The 19025-nt window shown below is 41.8% G+C and overlaps 1 protein-coding gene across 15 annotated transcripts in view; it reads left to right on the top strand.

Annotated features, from left to right (window-relative positions):
- The window catches only part of LOC118102448 (collagen alpha-1(XXV) chain), a 146415-nt gene that overhangs the window by 62393 nt on the left and 64997 nt on the right, over positions 1–19025 (top strand). For all 15 annotated transcript variants that reach the window (XM_035148642.2, XM_035148635.2, XM_035148638.2 and 12 more), the window contains exon 3: positions 18171–18215. In XM_035148642.2, coding sequence (XP_035004533.1) covers positions 18171–18215 — 45 coding nt within the window. The remainder of the gene's footprint in view (positions 1–18170; positions 18216–19025) is intronic.

Below are 19025 nucleotides of genomic sequence, written 5' to 3'. Positions count from 1 at the left end.
AACATATGCAGCAATAAACGGGGTAACATGGCGATTGTAATGCGAACAGCATGCTGCCACTCGAACGGGTAATTGACTTCAGCAGACCCACAATCAGTGGCCCGTTCGCAGACATAAAGCCCACTTTTCTCCTCTACAAGTGTCCACAATTAGGAGGAAGTTCGGCTCTTTTCTCTCTTTAAATCTCCTTACGGGTTGTGTAGGTCAAACGATACAAAAAAATTCTGCTTTTGTAAATGAGCATCATTTTTAGGGGGGATAGAATGCAAATTAAACCAGTAAGCAAAAATGAATCCTCAGCTTCAAAGCACGGACATTGAAAAGCGCTTTCTGCTATCGTAGCATCTCTGACGTCCCCCTTTAATAAAAGGCTTAAAACAAACTGTCTTTTTTTTTTTTATGTTCCGTGAATGGAAAGCGCACGCATGTCACGTGTGTGGCTTGGGTTGACGCCCAGTAGCCACCCCCACATACTGTAAATAAGGAAACATGCATATGCTACTGTCTAATTTCATTTTCATTAGTGTTTGGAAATTGGAGCTGCATGATGCTCGAAAAAGAGGAGCCAGCTACGTTATTCGGTCAGGAAAGAAAGCAAAATCTGATCTACGCCCAAAACGTTTTCAAGTTCCCTCAACGTCATCATCTTCGGCTCAGCTCTGTCTTTTCTAATGAAGCGACCAAAAAGCTTTGTAGTTTGATTAAACAGAGACTTTGTGGAGGGCGACAGCGACATGTATGTTCAATGGTCTGTCGACATTTAAGGCTTTTTTAGAGAGGGGGGGAAAATAATGAAGCAGAGAATCCGAAATGCCATGTATGAGCCGCTGAAGTAGAAAAATGATTTTCCTTTTGTGTTTCTTGGTTTCCTCGTTATGCCGTGAAGGTAATACAGAACAGCATGCGATCTTGGATCCTCGGTGCAACACATAAGCTCTAAATAAGAATAGATTTTTATCACCGCCCCATTCAGGAACTCAATAGCCGCATTGTGTGCTGAAGGATTTCTCCTTTGGCCTGGACTGGAACAAATGGGTGGCCTGAAAATAGCATCCAGGTTCCTCTCATAAGCCATTTAGCCAAAAGATCCTCCGCCGCACTGCTGGTTCTGCTCACTGTTTATCTAATAACAATCTCGACTCCTTTCTTTTCAGCCATGGTTATTAGTTTGTTTGCCATTTACTGGTACGGCCTGCCTCCTCAAATCTCTTCTGTAAATACCTCTCGCACTGAGCTCGGGGTACTCGGTTCGGTGTGCGGTTTCCCTGCCGCTGAGGTTAAGCGAGCAGGACTAATTGAATCTCGCATGTCGTCTTATGATTTATGAAGCAGCAGAATAGATTCGGAGGCTTGATCTCCCGTAATCTCACTCATTAAGGGAGATGTAAGAGGAGATGATTGTCCGTCTTTATTTGAAACGTCTGCGTATTTCTCATAAGCACTTTGACGGTGCGGTACGGCTGCCAGCTGGAGCCTGTGCCAATTGAAGGTGCTCCCATGCCCAAACTTTAAAATCTGTTTAGTTCACGAGCTCACGGAAATGCTGCCGTTTAGCAGAGTGGTTGTTTATGGGTAAAACATAACCACAATGGAAAGGAACTCATGTAGATCAAATAATGAGAAAATGTGTTTTCTATCACGTCAGCTGATTTCCAGCTTCCCTAATGTACACCTGGAGCATTTAAACTAACTCCTCTCCTTCATCCTACACTCCGTAATGGTGTTGAAATAGCAGGAGTTCAAAAAATCATTTGTGGATGCATGTGCTTCTCTAATTTACCATGCAGGCTCGTTTCCAGGACGTTTGAGTCACTTTCCCTGTTTACCATGCTTCACGTTTTACTGGAAATGTGTCAATAGGGGAGTTGAACATTTTCGGATATTTCATTCCATGGTGTTTTTGTTATTATTTGTCCGACAATGTATTGAGTGTTACAGTGGCAGTTTCTACCCTGTTCCTTATTCATGCAATTTTTTTCTGCAAAGGAAATTAGTGCCATTTTGGGAAATTCCCATATTTTCCTCTTTCCTCACAAATGTGTGTCTTATCAAATAAAGGTAAAAATGCCCAAATAACAATTTGGCGAACGGAGGATGCTCGCAGTTGCTCTGGCCAGAGCACGAGCACTTATATGTTGTTACAGTACCAACCAAATCACCACGGTTATCACAGTAATAAAAGATTGTAACAGTACAAATAACGGTCAGGAATAATATATAATATACTCATACAGTAACATACAGTATATATATTATCCATCGAACATTCTTCTTCACCCTCTTGCTCCGGTTCGGCAGCTCTGCAGTCTGACCTGTGAGCTGCCCACTAAAACCACATCAGTCCTCTATCAGGCTGCCGAGAGGCTCCGCTGCAGCAGTCGGGGGTTACGTGTGTTTTGATCAGGGAACTTTGAAATTAGTTATCGAGGGAGGGTACAGTGTTTCATTTCTCAATTCCTTTCCCAGCACATGTGCCGTATTTTCACAGACAGTGGAGGATTTAAACTGAGAGCATTTTATTTATTTTTAAACCCTAGGAAGCCTTACTTGAATGCTTATTAAAGTACCTTGATCAAAAAAACTATATATATCTGTTACTGTAGACTTATGTAATATATATAAAAAAGGGGGAGAGTGTTTATTCCAAGGCAGCCAATGCCATGCCTCAGAGCTGAGGCGCTGGCCAGTTGTTGGCATGGCTGCGGCTTCTCCTGCTAAAATCCTTCAGGATCAAACCCCGTAATGAGAACAGTGTGTCGTGATGAAGAGCCGGGGCCCCTCCACCGGCTTTCCTGTGGCCGTCTCACCACCTGAAACCACAGGTCAGGATTACAAATTATCCCGAGAGGATCACCCCTCCTCCGCCCCCTCCTTTGACCTCTGACCTGGTCAGTTTGACTGACACGTCGGGAGGAAACATGATGCAGAGGTACTTTGCCTGAGCGCTTTCAAAACACGCCGTGTTGTCTTTTGCTGCGGGACTTCAAGGGATTGTGAAAAATCTCCTCCAGTTATTTTCCATGTGGCATTGTGTTACCGCATCTGGCATTTCTTTGTTAATCACAGAAAAGAGTCCTCCAGCCCTCAGGTGTCACATATGATTTGTGTTTTTTATTTATTTTTTTATTACACAAGGTTGATGCCATCATTCCTGTATCTAACAACCTTATTCGGCACTAATATTTTGGTTAATTTAATAACGCTAATGCTTTTCCTCATATTACGTTAAGCTCTCCAAAAGTTTTGATTATATTTGCATGGTGGCGTGTGCCCTGCCTTTGATGTTTCTCAGAGCATGAAAACTGTGGTTCACGCTCTTTTGCCGTTGGTTTTACTCACAGCACTTTAGGGCCTTCGGTGCTGTGGTGATGTCAAAGTCAGAACCGGGATACGAAAGCGTCTGATGCTATATGATTTCTATAGGCTCTTTATTGTGTCTGCTTCAGAGGAGAAGTCGTGATTTGAAACGCCTTGGATTCGTGTTGCCACCATAACCAGACTTGGCAACACATGTCCTCGCTCCACTCAAAGTGAAAGAGCAGCGTTTTGGATTCAGCATACGTGTGAGTCCAGCGTTTAGCTCGAGGGGTGATGGGAAGTGGATTTTTGAAATCTTTGGTCAGAGTTAAGCTTGCTGTGACCCTGTAGTCCCAGTTCTTATGCTGAGCTCACTATAGCTAGTGAGCTGTGCCTTCACATGCTCCTCAGAGAGCGACGTTTCCCGAGTCTTAAAGTTGTTGTTCTGACTTCCTTGTGTTCATGGGCTTTGAGGTGTGAGTGCGGACACTGAAATCAAAACATCTTGTTTTTATGTGTTTAACACCTTTCCAGTATTTGCATATTGGTTCAACAAGCTTATAAATAATTAAAAACATATGCACGTTAATAATTAAAACATCCGTTTTGGCTTCAAAGTATGTAGGCACAAGTGAAACATTTGACGAGTTCACATTCAAAGCTACTATTTAGAGCTGATTTAAAAAAATATTTTAATTGGTTTATATGTGATGATGCCAGCAACTCAAAGAAATGAGAAAGCATATTTCTCAAAATGTCCCCAAACTAATTTTAATAGTAGCTTCTTTGCCACAAGGGTGAAAATAATGTAAGAATTGCAGTTGCCTGATATTGAGGCAATTTTTTGTAGAAATCCTTCCATGCTTGACCTTTAGCTCGAGCAGTAAAGTGCGTAGGTTTCTGCGTAATTTCCGTGCAACAACAATCTGCTGTTTTTCAAAGTTTTATTTGAAACAAGGTAAGCACAGGGAATAAACTTTTATACCTGTTTATAAGGCTCCCCTGACTGAATGCAGTGAAATAGCTTTTACACCATGTTCTGCAGTAAAAATGAACAAGGTGGTATATAAAGCTCGTTGTTGTCGGCTATGACTCAGCTCCGGAGGAAGGTTCTGCTCAGAACTGTGATTGCTTTGTAAAAAAAAATTACCCTCGTTAAGGGGAATTAATGGCTCACAAAAGTAAGTGAAGGTGCAGCGGTTGTGTGTATGTGTTGTTTTTTTGTTTTTTTTCAAAGGAAAGATTGACAGAGGTTGGGAAAAAAACGAGAGCCTTGTTCACTTGCAGGGAATTTTGGCTTTCTCACATTCATTTCCACTTGGAGTTGCCCTTCAGCTGCATGTTTTGTATTCTCACTGTTTCTTACAAGCCATTATTGTAAGTCCTCGTGGCATGTTTACCATATTCTGTGGTCTGAAATAATCTCTAATAAGTGTGTTTCATTTTCATTTACTTACTTTGGAGCCGTCCTTTGGAAACCGGATTCAGGATGCACATGTCTTAGAGCATTGCAGAGGGGTTTCCTGGGTTGGGAAAATAAACTCGCCTATGGCTGACTCTCAGTGAGTCCAGGGCTGACGGCCCAGTGATGACACCTTATTTTCGTTTCCACTCAGGACCCATGAAGGTCTGGAAGACACTTGCAGCATTCAGCAATCCCGCAGAGCTCATCTACGCCGTTTGTTTAAGGTCTTAGAGAAGTTGTTATATGATGGTGCACATGATGTGTTTGAGACATGTGCGTGCAGATACAGAAATCCTCCTTCTCTATCCTGCCAGCTCTTTCACCCACTTTGCATGCTGTATAGGCTTGTGAGAGGCAGATGATCAGTTATTTTGATATCCAGATGCTGCTGCTGGTAACTGTACACCTACCTGTCCCACTGGAGCATCGACCTCCCGTCTCAGCCTGTCATCACCCACTGTTCTGCTGAGACGAGGCCTCTCCACATGCTAGACTTTATACGGATAATATCACAGTTGATGTGACACGCTGCGCCATTGTTTTATGATTTGTCGGATTGAAAATCAAAAGTTGGATTTCATCCTTTGGCAGCCTGTGCCCAGCAGGGGGATACATTGGCAGACAAGAGAGTTTAGACTCCAGTGGAGCATCTTAATTTTGATGACGTTCTCATTTCAGACTTGAATTACTCCGGCTCGTCCTCATTCTTTCAAGTGAAACGAATGAAAAGATCGCCGCGCTGTCACTTAACGTCCAGTGTTCCTTGCCGGAGTGTAACATCTGGAACATCTGCCCGGACCAAGGAGTTTTATATGAACCCATGAATTCAACAACTTCACGCAACAGATTCAAAAACACTGCTCTCGACTTTCCACTTTGCTCTTAAATCTTTCATCCCTCTATTCTGCTATGAAATCCCCATCGCTCCTCCTCCTCCTCCTCCTCCTCCTGCTCACAGCCTCTCTATCAAACATTTTCCTCTGCTGTTGACAAGATAGGGTATCTATGACACAAGAGCCTGTGTATGCAAGCCTGGTCATGCTTGCATGCTCAAAGCGGCGCAGGAATAATCCAACATGGGTCACGCAATGCTCAAGTAAACACCGGCCTAAGACCACCGAGGCGGGCTGATAAGTTGAGAGATAATGAAAGCAAAGCCCTCGGGAGTAAGGGGGAAAAAATACAGTTGAGAGTCCGAGGGAAAAACAATATTTTACTCAAAACCGTAGAGGGCAGATAGAAGGGGATGTAAGCCTTAGTGAAGCTCAATGATGAGAAACAACTTTTTAATAAACCGTCAGCGGAGCCAAATTAATATAAGAAACAAAATACTCCTTCTCTTACTCATCCACCACGCCTTATATATAAGTGACATTCTGTTGTTCATTCTAGAGTGAACAGTAAATTGGGATTTCTGGATTTTTGCAGTTTTTTTGTTCTGTTGTCAGGAACTATATAGAGCAGTGGTCCAATATGTCCAAACCTGGACCCATAACCAATAAACCATCTAGAGTTGTCTCATTTTGACGGAGCGTTTCCATTTTAACTGGCACAGCTTTGTGTGGAGCCATGTGCTGTAAATCACTTCACGTGACGCCACTCATCCAGTCAAATGTGTGAATTGCACACTGAGGACTCCGACCAACTCCAACCCACAGTCCGTGGACAGACGAGAGAGACGGTGCGAGTCAGAGAGAAGCAAGGGAAACAACTTCACATGGCATGAAAACAGATTTATCTAAAATAAAGAAGTGAAACTTAATCTACACTCTTATTACAATTTCTTTTCCAAAATTAAGCACTTGTTATTTCTTTACTTGACATGAGAAAAGTGTATTTATTTTTTAATGGAGTACCCCACTATAATCCCTGCAGTTCAATCTGAAAATGGACAATATATATTGGGGGAAAAAAAGTATTCCATGATACATATTATTGTTATTTTGCTGAATCTCATACGTAGTGGTACTATTATCTGCAAGTCAATTATTTATTTTCTAATTTAGCAATATTTGGGTCGAGGCTTTAAAACAACCCCCCTCCTTGTATATTATAAAAAATATTTTAAAAAAAAATAGGAATTATAAGAATCTACAGGGTGTGACTAATTAAATACACAAAAAAATACAGAAATCATGAGGAAACAGCTTGATTATGGATGAAAATACACTCATTGTTGTGCAGGATTAGTTATTCAGGCAGATAGTTCTGTATGCCAGTCTATTAAAATAGTTGAGGATTGTTATAACATATTTGACTGGAGCGCAGTTGGCTCTTCTCCAGTGGCTTTGTCTTTGTTGAGGAACTGCGATGACTGCCCTTGAACAGTTTGGGCCCCTGCGGTCCACATTATTTAGCCCCCGCGTCTCTAAATCCATCCACACACGCACCACAGACACATCGGCACATGGCGAACGCTGGCTCGCACACGCCTGCCGTTGATAAGGTCAGCCAGCAGTCATGTCATCCGTTTGCAGCAGGTATAGAGTTACACGTGAGCTGGACGTGACATCCAATAAGCCACAGGAGTCTTTAACACAGATAAAGTATTTCATTTGAACTTGAACAAGAGAGAGGGATCGTTTAATGCTAATCGTGCGCTGTACGTCCCATTTGGCGTCCCACGGTGGACCATTTCTTCCAGTGACCATAAATGCTCCCGCAACTATTTCGAGCAAACTTTAGCGCCCAGAGGACACACAGAGGAGAAGGCGTGGACGCGTCACACACACCCACATGGGTCTATGTGATACTACGCGTGTCACCATAAGTATGCTTGGTGCAATATTCACTCCACACACACCCTCAGTAAGCTTCAAAAGCATCTCCTGGCCGATCCCCAGGAAAGAGTCACTGTGAGTCCATGTCATCTGAACGTTTTTCTGGAGTCAAATTTCTAAAAGGATATATCAGGACTTCAGCAGCCTGAATGGTCAAATCAGCTCATTTGTAGTAACTTCTACATGTAGCATACTTTAGGTTTATTTGCTGGCATCTGCACCTCAGAGTTCCATGATCTAATTAAAGCTATTGATTGATTAGCAGCATACTCAGACCAGAAGCTTAAATCAACCCCTGACTGTTGCGATAATCAGGCTGAGGTTGCTTTCCCCTTGTGTGTATATGTGGAGTGGGTTTATTAACTTTTGGTCAGTGTTGGCCTGTGATATTGTTGTTTGCAAAAATCGCACTTGTCCTCAGACCTTTAGATTCTCTCATTTCTGTTGCCGTCTCTGTTAACGTGCTTCCAGGTGGAAGGCCACTTTGTCATGACAATTCTATTCGGTTTTTGGATGCCAAGGTATAACTTGGTTAACAACCAAAAGAAGCCATTACTTTCCACTGTGTATTACACTCCAGCCGGGCCAAGCCAAGCTGGGCTCATCCTAGTGTTTCCCCCCTTTTCATTTACAACACATGAAGCCTTTGGATTTTTCTCAAATTTCTTGCTAAAAGATGATAAAGTTACCAAAAAGTAACACTCCCTCATATGCAAGCAAGCGTTTCAAGAAAGTTGCGCAGCGAGGCTTTCTGATAGAGCCGTCAGGATGGACGCCCGCGCCAATTTAACTCGCAGCATAAGGCGAAGGGGACTCAGCCAATCGATTGGCTTATTACTGATCTCCCCTCATCAGGGAGTGTGTTCTGCTTCCATCACGACCGCAGTCAGGACTGCAGGGAGAATAATTGCAGTGTGCAGTGCGCGGGGTGGTTCTCAAGTATCCCGGCACTCAGGCCTTTGCCAGAGGAAAACACATTGATCTCTGAAGGTGATGAAAAGGCTCTTGCAAAGGCCCCGCTTCCTCCTCCAGCTTCGACACTGAACCAGAACAAAAGCAGAGATGATCCATGCATGTCAGCCAGGCGTACTTGTATTTATGTTGTTTGTCTTCCCCGAGTGTGCGTATGTGCACGTTTGACAAAGACCTAAAGTAGGGCTGCTTGTTCTGTATTAATTTCCGGTCTCTGAATCTGTAAGTATGTATGCCTAAGAGTGCATCTTTATTTAGGTGCTACTCAATCTCATGTGCAAAACTTTGTCTGCTGGGCAAGTCTACTTTCCTCTGGTGGCGGCAGCAAGAGAAAGATGCATATTTAATACTAGTTTCAATCTGCTTGAAACCGTGTTAATGGAGCCTGCAGCGACGAACAAATTCCTCGAATCCCAGTGGGTTAATTCGTGATTTCATGAACTGATAAATGGGACCAACACATACACATTAAAAATTGCCATAATCATCAGGAAGGGGTGGACAAATGAATACATTCAACATTGATAACAACATCCTCTGACCACTGAGTGAGCACACAGACACTGACACAGACAATGCAATGCATCATTAACTTTTTTTTTTTTCTCTTTTAAATTTAATCAGTGGCTGCTTTCTGCGTGATAATGAATGCTGCTTCGTGTAATTACTTTCTGATTCCTGCCGGGTGATGTCTCGGGACTATGTGACATTAAGTGTCTTGTAGGTTGTGGAATTGGCTTTAACGTAATCACAACAACACTGGCGTGGACTCGTGAGCGATCAGAGTGATCAGGACGCTGTGTTTTGACGATGCCTCGTAATTGAAAACTGCAGAAGTGAGTTTCATTAGGGTTTGCATGGCTGGTGTCACTGTTCATTATCCCTCAAGACTATTTGTTGTGTTTAATTCAGCCCCTAATCAGGGAGATGTTGGACGCTTTACGGCTTTTATACAAATCTGTAAACACATGTCTATCTACATATCACAATACATTTATTTCATTCACAAAAAGATCACAATTTAAAGAAGATGGGCAAGATGACAGCTCCCCAGAAGTGAAGCTAAAGTGTCTCAATCTTTGGCTGGCTTTATGTATAGGTCGTAAATCTCTCCATGTTAGTTGATGGGACATAGACCAAGCTACAAAGTCAAAATTCACGTCAAAGATGGTTTCAAAGATGGTTTCTGTCATTTTAGGAAGTTCTTACCACCCTGATGCATGTTGCATGACACTGACTCATTATTGGTCAAGCACATGTATCGGTGGGACCTCGCTACTGAGGCTCACTTCCCTGATCGCTAGGGTGCAGACTCCGGCTCCAAATATGTAAGATGGTGGCGTTCGTATATTTTGGCTTCATTTCACTATATACAGTGTATTATTAAATCCACTGTGTATGTCTGTGTGCAAAGAGAACACATTACAAGAGTTTATGTGGCGACAAAATGTGTGGACCAAAAAAACATACGATGAGTACAATGTAAATATCCGACACAATGGGCTCTTTTCTGGGCAACAGATTAAATATAATTGCCAAGAACTATTTAGGAAATGGCTGCAATCATCATATTTATTCAGGAAATGGTCGCATTGCAGTTAAGTGCAGTTGGAAATCAGGATAATGAAGATATAGGCCACAGGATCAAGGAATAATGTGAGATATCCTTTAGTACTTTGTTTTTCGAGGTCGGCTAGGGATTCTAATGTGAACCTTGGGAAAATTGAAATAGGCCTCTGAATTCTTCTGCAGAATTTTCTGTTTATTTTATGTTGTCAAAACCCTTTGTAGCAACAGAGAACTGGATTTAACACTAAGGGCTAGTGGCCCAGCGCTCTTTAACATGGTTTGGAAATTATTGTACTCGTCTGTTTAACAATGCACAAGTTATTTTTGGCTTGATAATCCAAACAGAGTGGCTGTCATTTAAAGGCAGCTGAAGAACCGCTGTTGTTAAACAAAGTCGATAATAAGGTTGCTCTTAGAAATAGCTTAGCATTATATGCTAACCATGCTGTATCAGATTGCAGGCATTGGGAAACATCCTATTTCCATGAGCTGAACTTCCATTGACACAAGTAATATATCACATTTTCGCATTTAGAAACTAGAATAGCACCCGTAGAGCAGGTACCTCCCCCAAGGCCCAACAGTCCCCTTATGATTCCACATTTAAATTAGCTAGATAGGGATTTTTATTTGTATCTGTAGCAAATTGCAAAGTCATAGATATCAATCCCCTTAACATGCCTGTTTTTAAAAAATCCATAAATTTTACCTGAGAAGTTGTCACTCTTTAGTCTGTGTACCTGTCGCTCGGAATCTGTTGCGAATGAGAGTGCTCCAGCATCATTGTTACCCCCATATTGAATTGATTCAGTGGGAAACGCTGAACCAGTGCAGCTTTTGGGTGCTTTTTAACACAACCTAAAGTGGACGGCCGACAAAGTTGTGACAGCAGTTAAAAAGGTTGCTCTATAAGAACAAACTCTTTGTTCTGCTTTCTGTGTCTGCATCTGTTCTTGAATCGTAAGAGTCTGAGGAAGTTAAGGAAACAATGAAAGCAGTTAAGAGAGTCAGTCAGAGTTCAACAAGGCCGACCCTTGTGGAGCCAGTTTGCCAGGTCACAAGTTGAAAAGGGACTTTCCTGTGCTTCTCAGAAATATCGAATAGAGATGACCTCAAGAGGATTCTGAAGATACACACAGTTCACCTCTTTATCTCATTGTGCTGTTATCTGTTGACTGCTTGACCTTCCCAAGTTTTCAATTGGGCCTTTGTGCTTGTTGGGTTTTAAAGTTCAACTTCTGTAATCGCAGATAACTGAGTGGTCAGCACAGTAGTTCAATAAACTGCACATGCACTAAATTAGCTAAATGTGGACCACACATGTCTGCGAGGGCTTTGTGCTGCTACTCGTCTTCCTCCCACTGTTCAAAGACATAAAGAATTGGGTTAGTTTAATTGGAGGCTCTAAGACTAAGTTCACACAGCGGGCCCAAGTGGCCAGAATCTGTTTTTTTCCCCCCTATGTGACTTTTTTAATGACATTGTGAACGGCACAAATCACATGGAATCTGATCTTTTCAAATCAGATCGGGGCCACTTTCATATGTACAGGAAATGCTGACATCTGTGGCCTCCATGTCTATTACCGACTTCTTCTCCTTCTCCTTCTACTTACTTCTGTACACAACGTGCTGCGTGTGCCGTGTTGTTGTTCTTCTGCGCATTCGCATTCGGTGCTAATTCGTTTTTTTTTGCGATACGCGGGCAACCTGTCCAGGGTGTACCCCCGCCTCTTGCCCAATGTCAGCCCAATGGGATTGGCTCCAGGACCTGTGCGCTCCTCAAAGGATAAGCGATATAGATATTTAATGGATGGAAGAATGTGCAGTTTGAGTCAGCTGTTGTCCTGGAAACCAGACCAATCGGCAAGATCATGTTGATTTGCTCTTCTCCTTTCTTTCTCTCCCTCTTCCTCAGCCACTAGTCACCTTACCTCCTGTACCTGTCTCTTCAAATAAAAAGTGCTCTGCAGAGTCATTGCAGTGGCAAGTTCCTTATCTGAAATGGTGGAGGTGGAAAAAGTTTGTACTGACTGCACTGCATTCACAAATTAATCGCATTAAAAGTTATCCTGAGCACTTTTGTTTCTTGAGATAAGGAAAATCCCAGACAGAACAAATGTTTCATGTCATGTGTATTTTAGAATAGATATTTTTTCTTTGCTTTTTTCTATGGAAGTGAAGAAGAAGTGCTCTTGTTCCATAGTTGTAGTGGTGAGGCTCTCTGTGTTTGCAGCTAGACAACAAAACACATCCCTCTGAAGATGAGGAGAGCAGTGACATCCAGGGATGAGGCTGATTGTAAAATTGTGGTCATACGTTTTCATTTCCCCCCCTTGTACAGTGAACACATTGTTCCTCGAATTAGCATTTAATGCATTGATTTATTCATTGTCATGCTGAGTAATACGGATCTTGGATCAGAACGACAGTCCTCTCTGCCAGGCTTTTCCACAAAAATGTACTTGTACAATAACAAATGATTGTACGGTAGAAAGCCAGCTTTTGTGCAGCTTTGGTTCTGTTGACCTGGATACCCAAGTGCTGCCAGGTTGAATAAACGCATCCATCCGTGTTGTGGGATTAAATTGACCATATTAATGTCTGTTTCAAACTGTCCTGAAGCCTTGGACGGCTTGTAAAGACATTAATCAACATAGAAATATTCTGAACACTTCACCTAACTAAACTCCAATAGTTTACAAGCCAGTTAGAGACTTTTTTACTGCATATGTTGCACTGTTGATTGTGTAATTTTATTTTGACAGCAGTCCGGTTATATTGAATAGGCTACAGGTTTTAAATAATTTTAAATAGAACCACAATAAGTTGCAGCTGTGACACAGCCACTGTCACTTATTCCGACATTTTAAACAAAGGATTGAAAGCGTTTTTATCAAAATGGCTGCGGAACATTTCAAGAACCATATCACCGTTGCACATTTTTTATTTCCCACGGGAGGCACCTTCTACCCTTGTCGTAAAATTAACCATAGCTAAACCAAACACTGGCGAAGCAATTTCATGTCAGTTCCTAAAAACATTGGCACTGGACATGTAGCGCAGCCATGACATTTCCCCCAAACATTCATGCAGGGCATTGTATTTTTATGACTCATATATAAACAGCCAGGTCAGCAGTGCGTTTGGCATCCATAGAATAGGCTGGTTGTTTACAATTCAAGGGGAAAATAGTTTGAACCATGGAAACTGTTGTAGCTGAATGAATCAAACGTGGAATTATTTTAATGTTTGGCACTAAGTTTGATCTCCAGACGTTTTTTGCATGTTTCTGAAGGCAGCCTTTCTTACTTTCGTAATGTGTGATTATAAAGTTAAGTTTCCATGATGCGTACACTGCAATGGTTCACAAAAGAAAAGTGCACTTTGCTGTGCTCCTCCTCGGATTATTTGATTTTATTTGCACAAAGAAAACACAGCAATTGTCTTTCATTTCGCATTTGATCATGGATGATACAGATGCCAAACACATCTGAATTTCTTCGCTTTACCCATGAAAGGTGCTGTCGGGTTTGCACAGAAATGTAAAGTCACCCCTCCTCAAACCTGATTGACTTTGGAGGGTAGAGCTGTTACCCTGTTTGCTATGTTTGGCAGAAGGCTGACTTTTATTTCAAAGAATAGCTGTATTGCTTAGAGAGAAAGGCTTTGAGTGGTCTGATTATGTATATCAAGCTCAATTCCTATAAATGAGTCTGGGCCCCGGCTGGTTCACATAAATCCGATTGATTTCAAGGAACAAGAGAAATATGGCGGTGTGGTGGTGTTAACTGTTCTAGGCTAATCAGTATTTTATGGATGATGGGTTGGGGTAAAGCGCAATTTTGCCTCAAATACATGTAGTATAAACGAGAAGTTTATTATGTCAAGCAATGCATAACATTGAAATAATGTTGTAATGAAGAACATGAGCAAAAGTATTCAAAAACAATACACCCATGGCTTAGAACAGCATGTTTCACAATGCTGCCAATTACATGGGAATCCGTTGTGCCAAATAGCATTAAAATGACTACTGCTATGTGTTTTGGACCAAAAACATTCTGTGGTATTGTAGAAATCTTGTGTTGTTTGGTTATTCCTGAAAAAAAAGGGGGGAAATGAATAAATTCTGAGACTCTGAAGCATTGTGCTGATGGTTTCATGCTGCTCTTACAGCTAACTTGGTGCCATTCACGTCACAGGCTATTACCATCGTATTCACAGACACATGACTTTTGAGATGTTACACGATTCATGATGTCAGCGTGCCAACTTAAAAAAAAAAATCATGGCTTGAATATAATTGACCTTGACTGGAGATGAGGAATCTCAAAATTCACTGGTCAAAACGACAGTTTAAGATGTGTTGAGCTGTGATATTTGACAGTCTCCTGTAGTCCACATGTAAATGTAGTTTCTAACTTTGACTGTAGCCGCTGGTGTTCATTGCTTTGATCTAATTTAGCACCACAACATACTTTCAACTTTCCCATCAACCTGAAAGTGCAATCTCTGAGCCCATCGGCTATCATCTGACGAGGAATTAGACTCTGGGGGGGCGGGGTAGAAAGTGGATGTCCGGGTTTAGACTTGACATCTTCCGTTTGCAATACACTGTTTACAGTCTGACTAGTTTCTTTTATCACACAAGTCGAACATTTCTCCACAAAATCAAATCAAAAAGCCGATGCATTTTCGTCAATGTGCTCCATCTTCTTTTCTCTGTGGCGCAACCATTGATCTTGCTCAAACGTGATTGGTGGAACTAGAAACTGAAACCAGAATGTTCGGCCCCAATAACTGCTGTTAAACATTTCTAACTAAGTTGAGCATGTTAGCCTACTTTCATTTGCTAATTAGCACTAATTAAGCTTAAGGGAATTTCATTAGTTGAGGGATTTAGTCATAGGCAAGTTTTTACAAATTAAAACCTTAAGATGAGCTAGTTGAAGAGTTAAAGGATCATGAAAGACAGTCCACACAATGTAATATGATTGAGTTCTAGCTTCAGCAGGAGGTGAAGTCAGGGGATCAGCACATCATTAGAAAACGAGGTCTGGAACCATGAATGTCTGTTCCTTGGCAATCCATCCAAGAGTTGTAGAGGGATTTGAGTCTGGATCAGAGTTGGGGGGGCAACCAACCAGCGTTGCCATCTCAATACCTGCACTGCTGGCTGGCCAATAGAAAAGCCAAACGGCACTTACTTTAATGTCTTTTCTCTCTGGTTCTGCGTTATAAAAAAGCTTTCGACTGCCTATTTTCTAAAATTCAAAAGCCACCAAATAACAAAATGGAAAAAAATACCACATACACGTATCAGCACGAGGTCCATTTTACTTTGAATGCCAAAAGACTTTCCATGAACATTAAGTCCACTTTCATATTCAAAATCTGTGAAAAACTTGAGAAGGTTTCAGCCGATTGCTCATAGTTTTTTACCCTCATCATGGACTTTCATGCCGCATTTTTTGAAACCACTGTTCAATGACTGTACTTTGGGTACTGCTAAAAAACTTCAGGTCAATACAGTGTTTTCGAGCAGGAATGGTGCATTTCTTTGACAGGCAGCTGAATATCTCTCAGTGACTAATGACCACGTTCGAGGCCTGTTTGTTTCATTTATAAGCTCTTTCAATGCTCAGTTTTGTCCTAATTGATTGAAAAACAACTTTCTTGACAGGGCCTGATGGGCTTTTGTAACGTTTTCCTTCGACTTGTGTTTCATAAACTGAAATGTCATAGCGTTTGTGTTGGCCTTGCTTTTGTAGTCTTTCGATGTTGCTGGTACAGCTTGGTTGTATGGGAGTCTCTCCTTACAGTCTATAATCAGAATGAAAAATATTGTGATGAATATTGTGAATCCAGATGATATCTGAAAATGATGCGGGGTATTTTGTCTGGACCAGAAACTCCCATGTGGATAATGTTTTCTCAGCAGCTGTCAGAAATATACCATAAAATCAGGAGGATGTTGTAGCGTCGCATGCACAAAATATTCCTCTCAAAGGTGTCGAGTGTCATTTCAAAGTGAGCAATAATAAAGCGACTGCCAAGCGCAGTAAACCCCCTTGTGTTTCTTTTCAAACCTTAAAAAACAAACCTATGGAGAAAGCTGGGTAGATGTGAGCCATAGTAAAGTGAGAGTCAAACTCCACCTGTGGTTACATACTTTAAACTGCGCTTGGACCCCTCTCTGGCAGCGCCTGACATTATCCTGGAAGCTGTCCAAAGGGAGCATGGTCGGAGGCTGAACTGGAGCCAAACAGTGGGATCAAATCGAGGACTAAGAATCATACGATGGGTTGTGTAACATAATCTTGCATTTTGCACCCCAGTAACACATCTGGAGTATCATAAATCAGCCCAACGCTGTATTAAAGGGATTGTTTCGTCTTTATTTTACTCTTTTCTTTGTCACTTTTATTTCTTTTCCCTTAAGAGGGATGGAGATAACAAAGCTTAGAGAGGAGATATGGAAGGATATGGAAAGGAACGTTAATAAGAAGAATGTGCCCCTTTTACATTCATTGTGAAGGAGATTACAAAATAAATGTTATACATATATATAAAGGGTTGATAAAGAAGAAACAAAGATATCCGTATCTGTATACATACACTATGTGTGTGTATATATTCATACATATACAGTTTGTGTGTGTATATATATTTTATTACATATTCACCCAAACTCAATTTAACTCTCCCACATTGAAAAAAGAAAACTGTTCTCCAACTTTAGAAAATACTTATTTGAGTTCATTGAAGTACAAGTTATATGAACACACTTGAAACTTCATTTGTGTGTTATCAGATTATTAATTATTTTTTCAGTTCTATTATTCTGTTGTACCCCTTTTAGGGAGTTTTTATTACAAGCTGGGGTTGGACGTCGGGTCAGGTTGTTGGAACGAGCAATTCATCTGATTGTTTTATATTTTGACTCCTGTTTTTTCGCTGCAGTTCAGTGTCACAAAGTCATTCCTCGGAGCAACTTTTTACACCCAGGCAATTAATGTTGAGCTCTGTGGTCTATTCAAAAACTTTCTCCAATCCCATTACATGACTCTAATTATCTTGAACCCTCTAACATGATGACAAAAAGCTATTCTTTGCCAGTGCGGGGGTCAAAAGAAGTTTGAAAATGATTTGCATAATAACTCTTCACAGTGTTGTTGCTGCCTGAAATTGGATCTGGTTATTTTCTGTAACGCACAACCAGATGGAAAAGTTTGTTCCTCTCGGTTGCATTGACTTCCAATCTCTTTGATCCTGACAGCTGCTTTAATGTCGGGGGAAAGTGCAATTTTGCTTTTCAGATATTACCCATTCCATTGCAAGTTGACAAGTCCTCCTCAGAGGTGGAGCGTGCTCGTGCACCACTGTGAAACCGTATTACAAGAACCCGGCTTTTAATTTTCAGCTAGACTAAAAGTCATAGCCTCACCCTTTCGGATAAATTGTGACTGCGCCCGGTTTTATTAGGAGCCGAGAGCAAACAAAATGCCAGAGCCTGAAAATGTGTCTCCTGCTGCCAACCTCAGGAGAGGACTGCATGGGTTGCAAAGAGGAGTAGGAGGAGGAGTAGGAGGGGGAGAAGGAGGTCATTCTGGGAGAAATGCTCCCAATTTCCAATGTTTTTTATTTATTTTTTATCTGAGAACTACCTGTATACAAAACAACCCAGTCAAGTCGTCTACATGTAAAACCCGACAAAGCATGTAATTACTTTACTCCTCCAGCTGAGATTCAGCAGATTGAGGAGAATGGCAAAAAGGGAGAACACGTCTCGATAAACAAATTAAAAAAGCAGAGCATCCGTGCCGAAAGCAAAAACTGAGAAAAGAAAAACACACTTTTGTGTGTGTGTTCCCTTTTTTTTTTTTTACTCAGCTGGAGTCGAAATACTTAATGAACCTTGAGATTCAGAAGTGTTTGTATTCCAAATACAATATTTCTCAGCAGCTCTTCCTCCTCCTGCTGTTCGGTGGTTTGACTGAGAGAATGCTCGTAGAATAAGAAACATACACAAACACGGAGACAATCAAATAACTGAGTAAAATTTATTATCTTCCTTTTTTGCAGGACCTCCGGGAAAGCGAGGAAGAAGAGGCCGCGATGGAGAACCTGGTAAGTACATTTGTGTGTCTGTTTGTGTGCGTGTGTGTTTGTGGCCAAAGATCACTGTTCAGAAACGTTTAAGGAATAATTCAGTAGGACAACAGCAAATCATGCTGCGCTTACAATCATGTAAAAGTACACTGTATATCTTTGGAGGCCAAAATAGGTTATAGATGTGTAATTTGTGGCTCCTGTGGTTTCGCTGTTCACTCGGATTGTTTCAGCTTTAGTCGCCATAGAAACACTCGATTTTCACAGGAAAAACCAGGAGACAGTGAAAGTTGGAGAAAGTCAAAGCGATGCCCAAACTTGTCGAGGTGATGACGCCCGTGTCGAAACGTTGAGACATTCCAACCCTTCGGTGCCGATCCCAGACATGATGTAGTTATATTCGGGGACATACAATTCGCGTTTGTTGCTTTGCATAAATTTGGCAACAAGTGTTCCGAACGCACTCAGGATTTCCGTCCTCCCCTCCCTCCGCCCACACGCTCTCCTGAGTTGACTCAACAAACTTGGCCCAGCGGGGGCCTGGAGTATCTAGGAAAAGGACGTGCTGTGCAGCGACGCTCCCACTGACGGAAAGTGTCGCCGCAAATGGAATTCACAGCAAGAACATGTACTCGGCAGGGAGCTGTGGCTGCTCACCTGATAGTGATGATGGTGCTCTGGAGTGCGGTGGCGTTCCTGTGCAGTGCAGCGGAGCGCGGCGAAACGCTGTGGAACAAAAGCACTGCTCTTGTAGAGAGAAATGAGGGGGACGGGCCACGGGAGCAGTTTGGTTTCAAGAAACAAACAGTGTGTCTGTCAGGGGAGAAA

The sequence above is a fragment of the Hippoglossus stenolepis genome, chromosome 23, assembly GCF_022539355.2.
Source record: "Hippoglossus stenolepis isolate QCI-W04-F060 chromosome 23, HSTE1.2, whole genome shotgun sequence".
Taxonomy (NCBI): Eukaryota; Metazoa; Chordata; class Actinopteri; order Pleuronectiformes; family Pleuronectidae; genus Hippoglossus; species Hippoglossus stenolepis.
The sequence above is the reverse complement of the archived record's forward strand: the minus strand, read 5'-3'. Positions and strand labels throughout refer to the sequence as shown.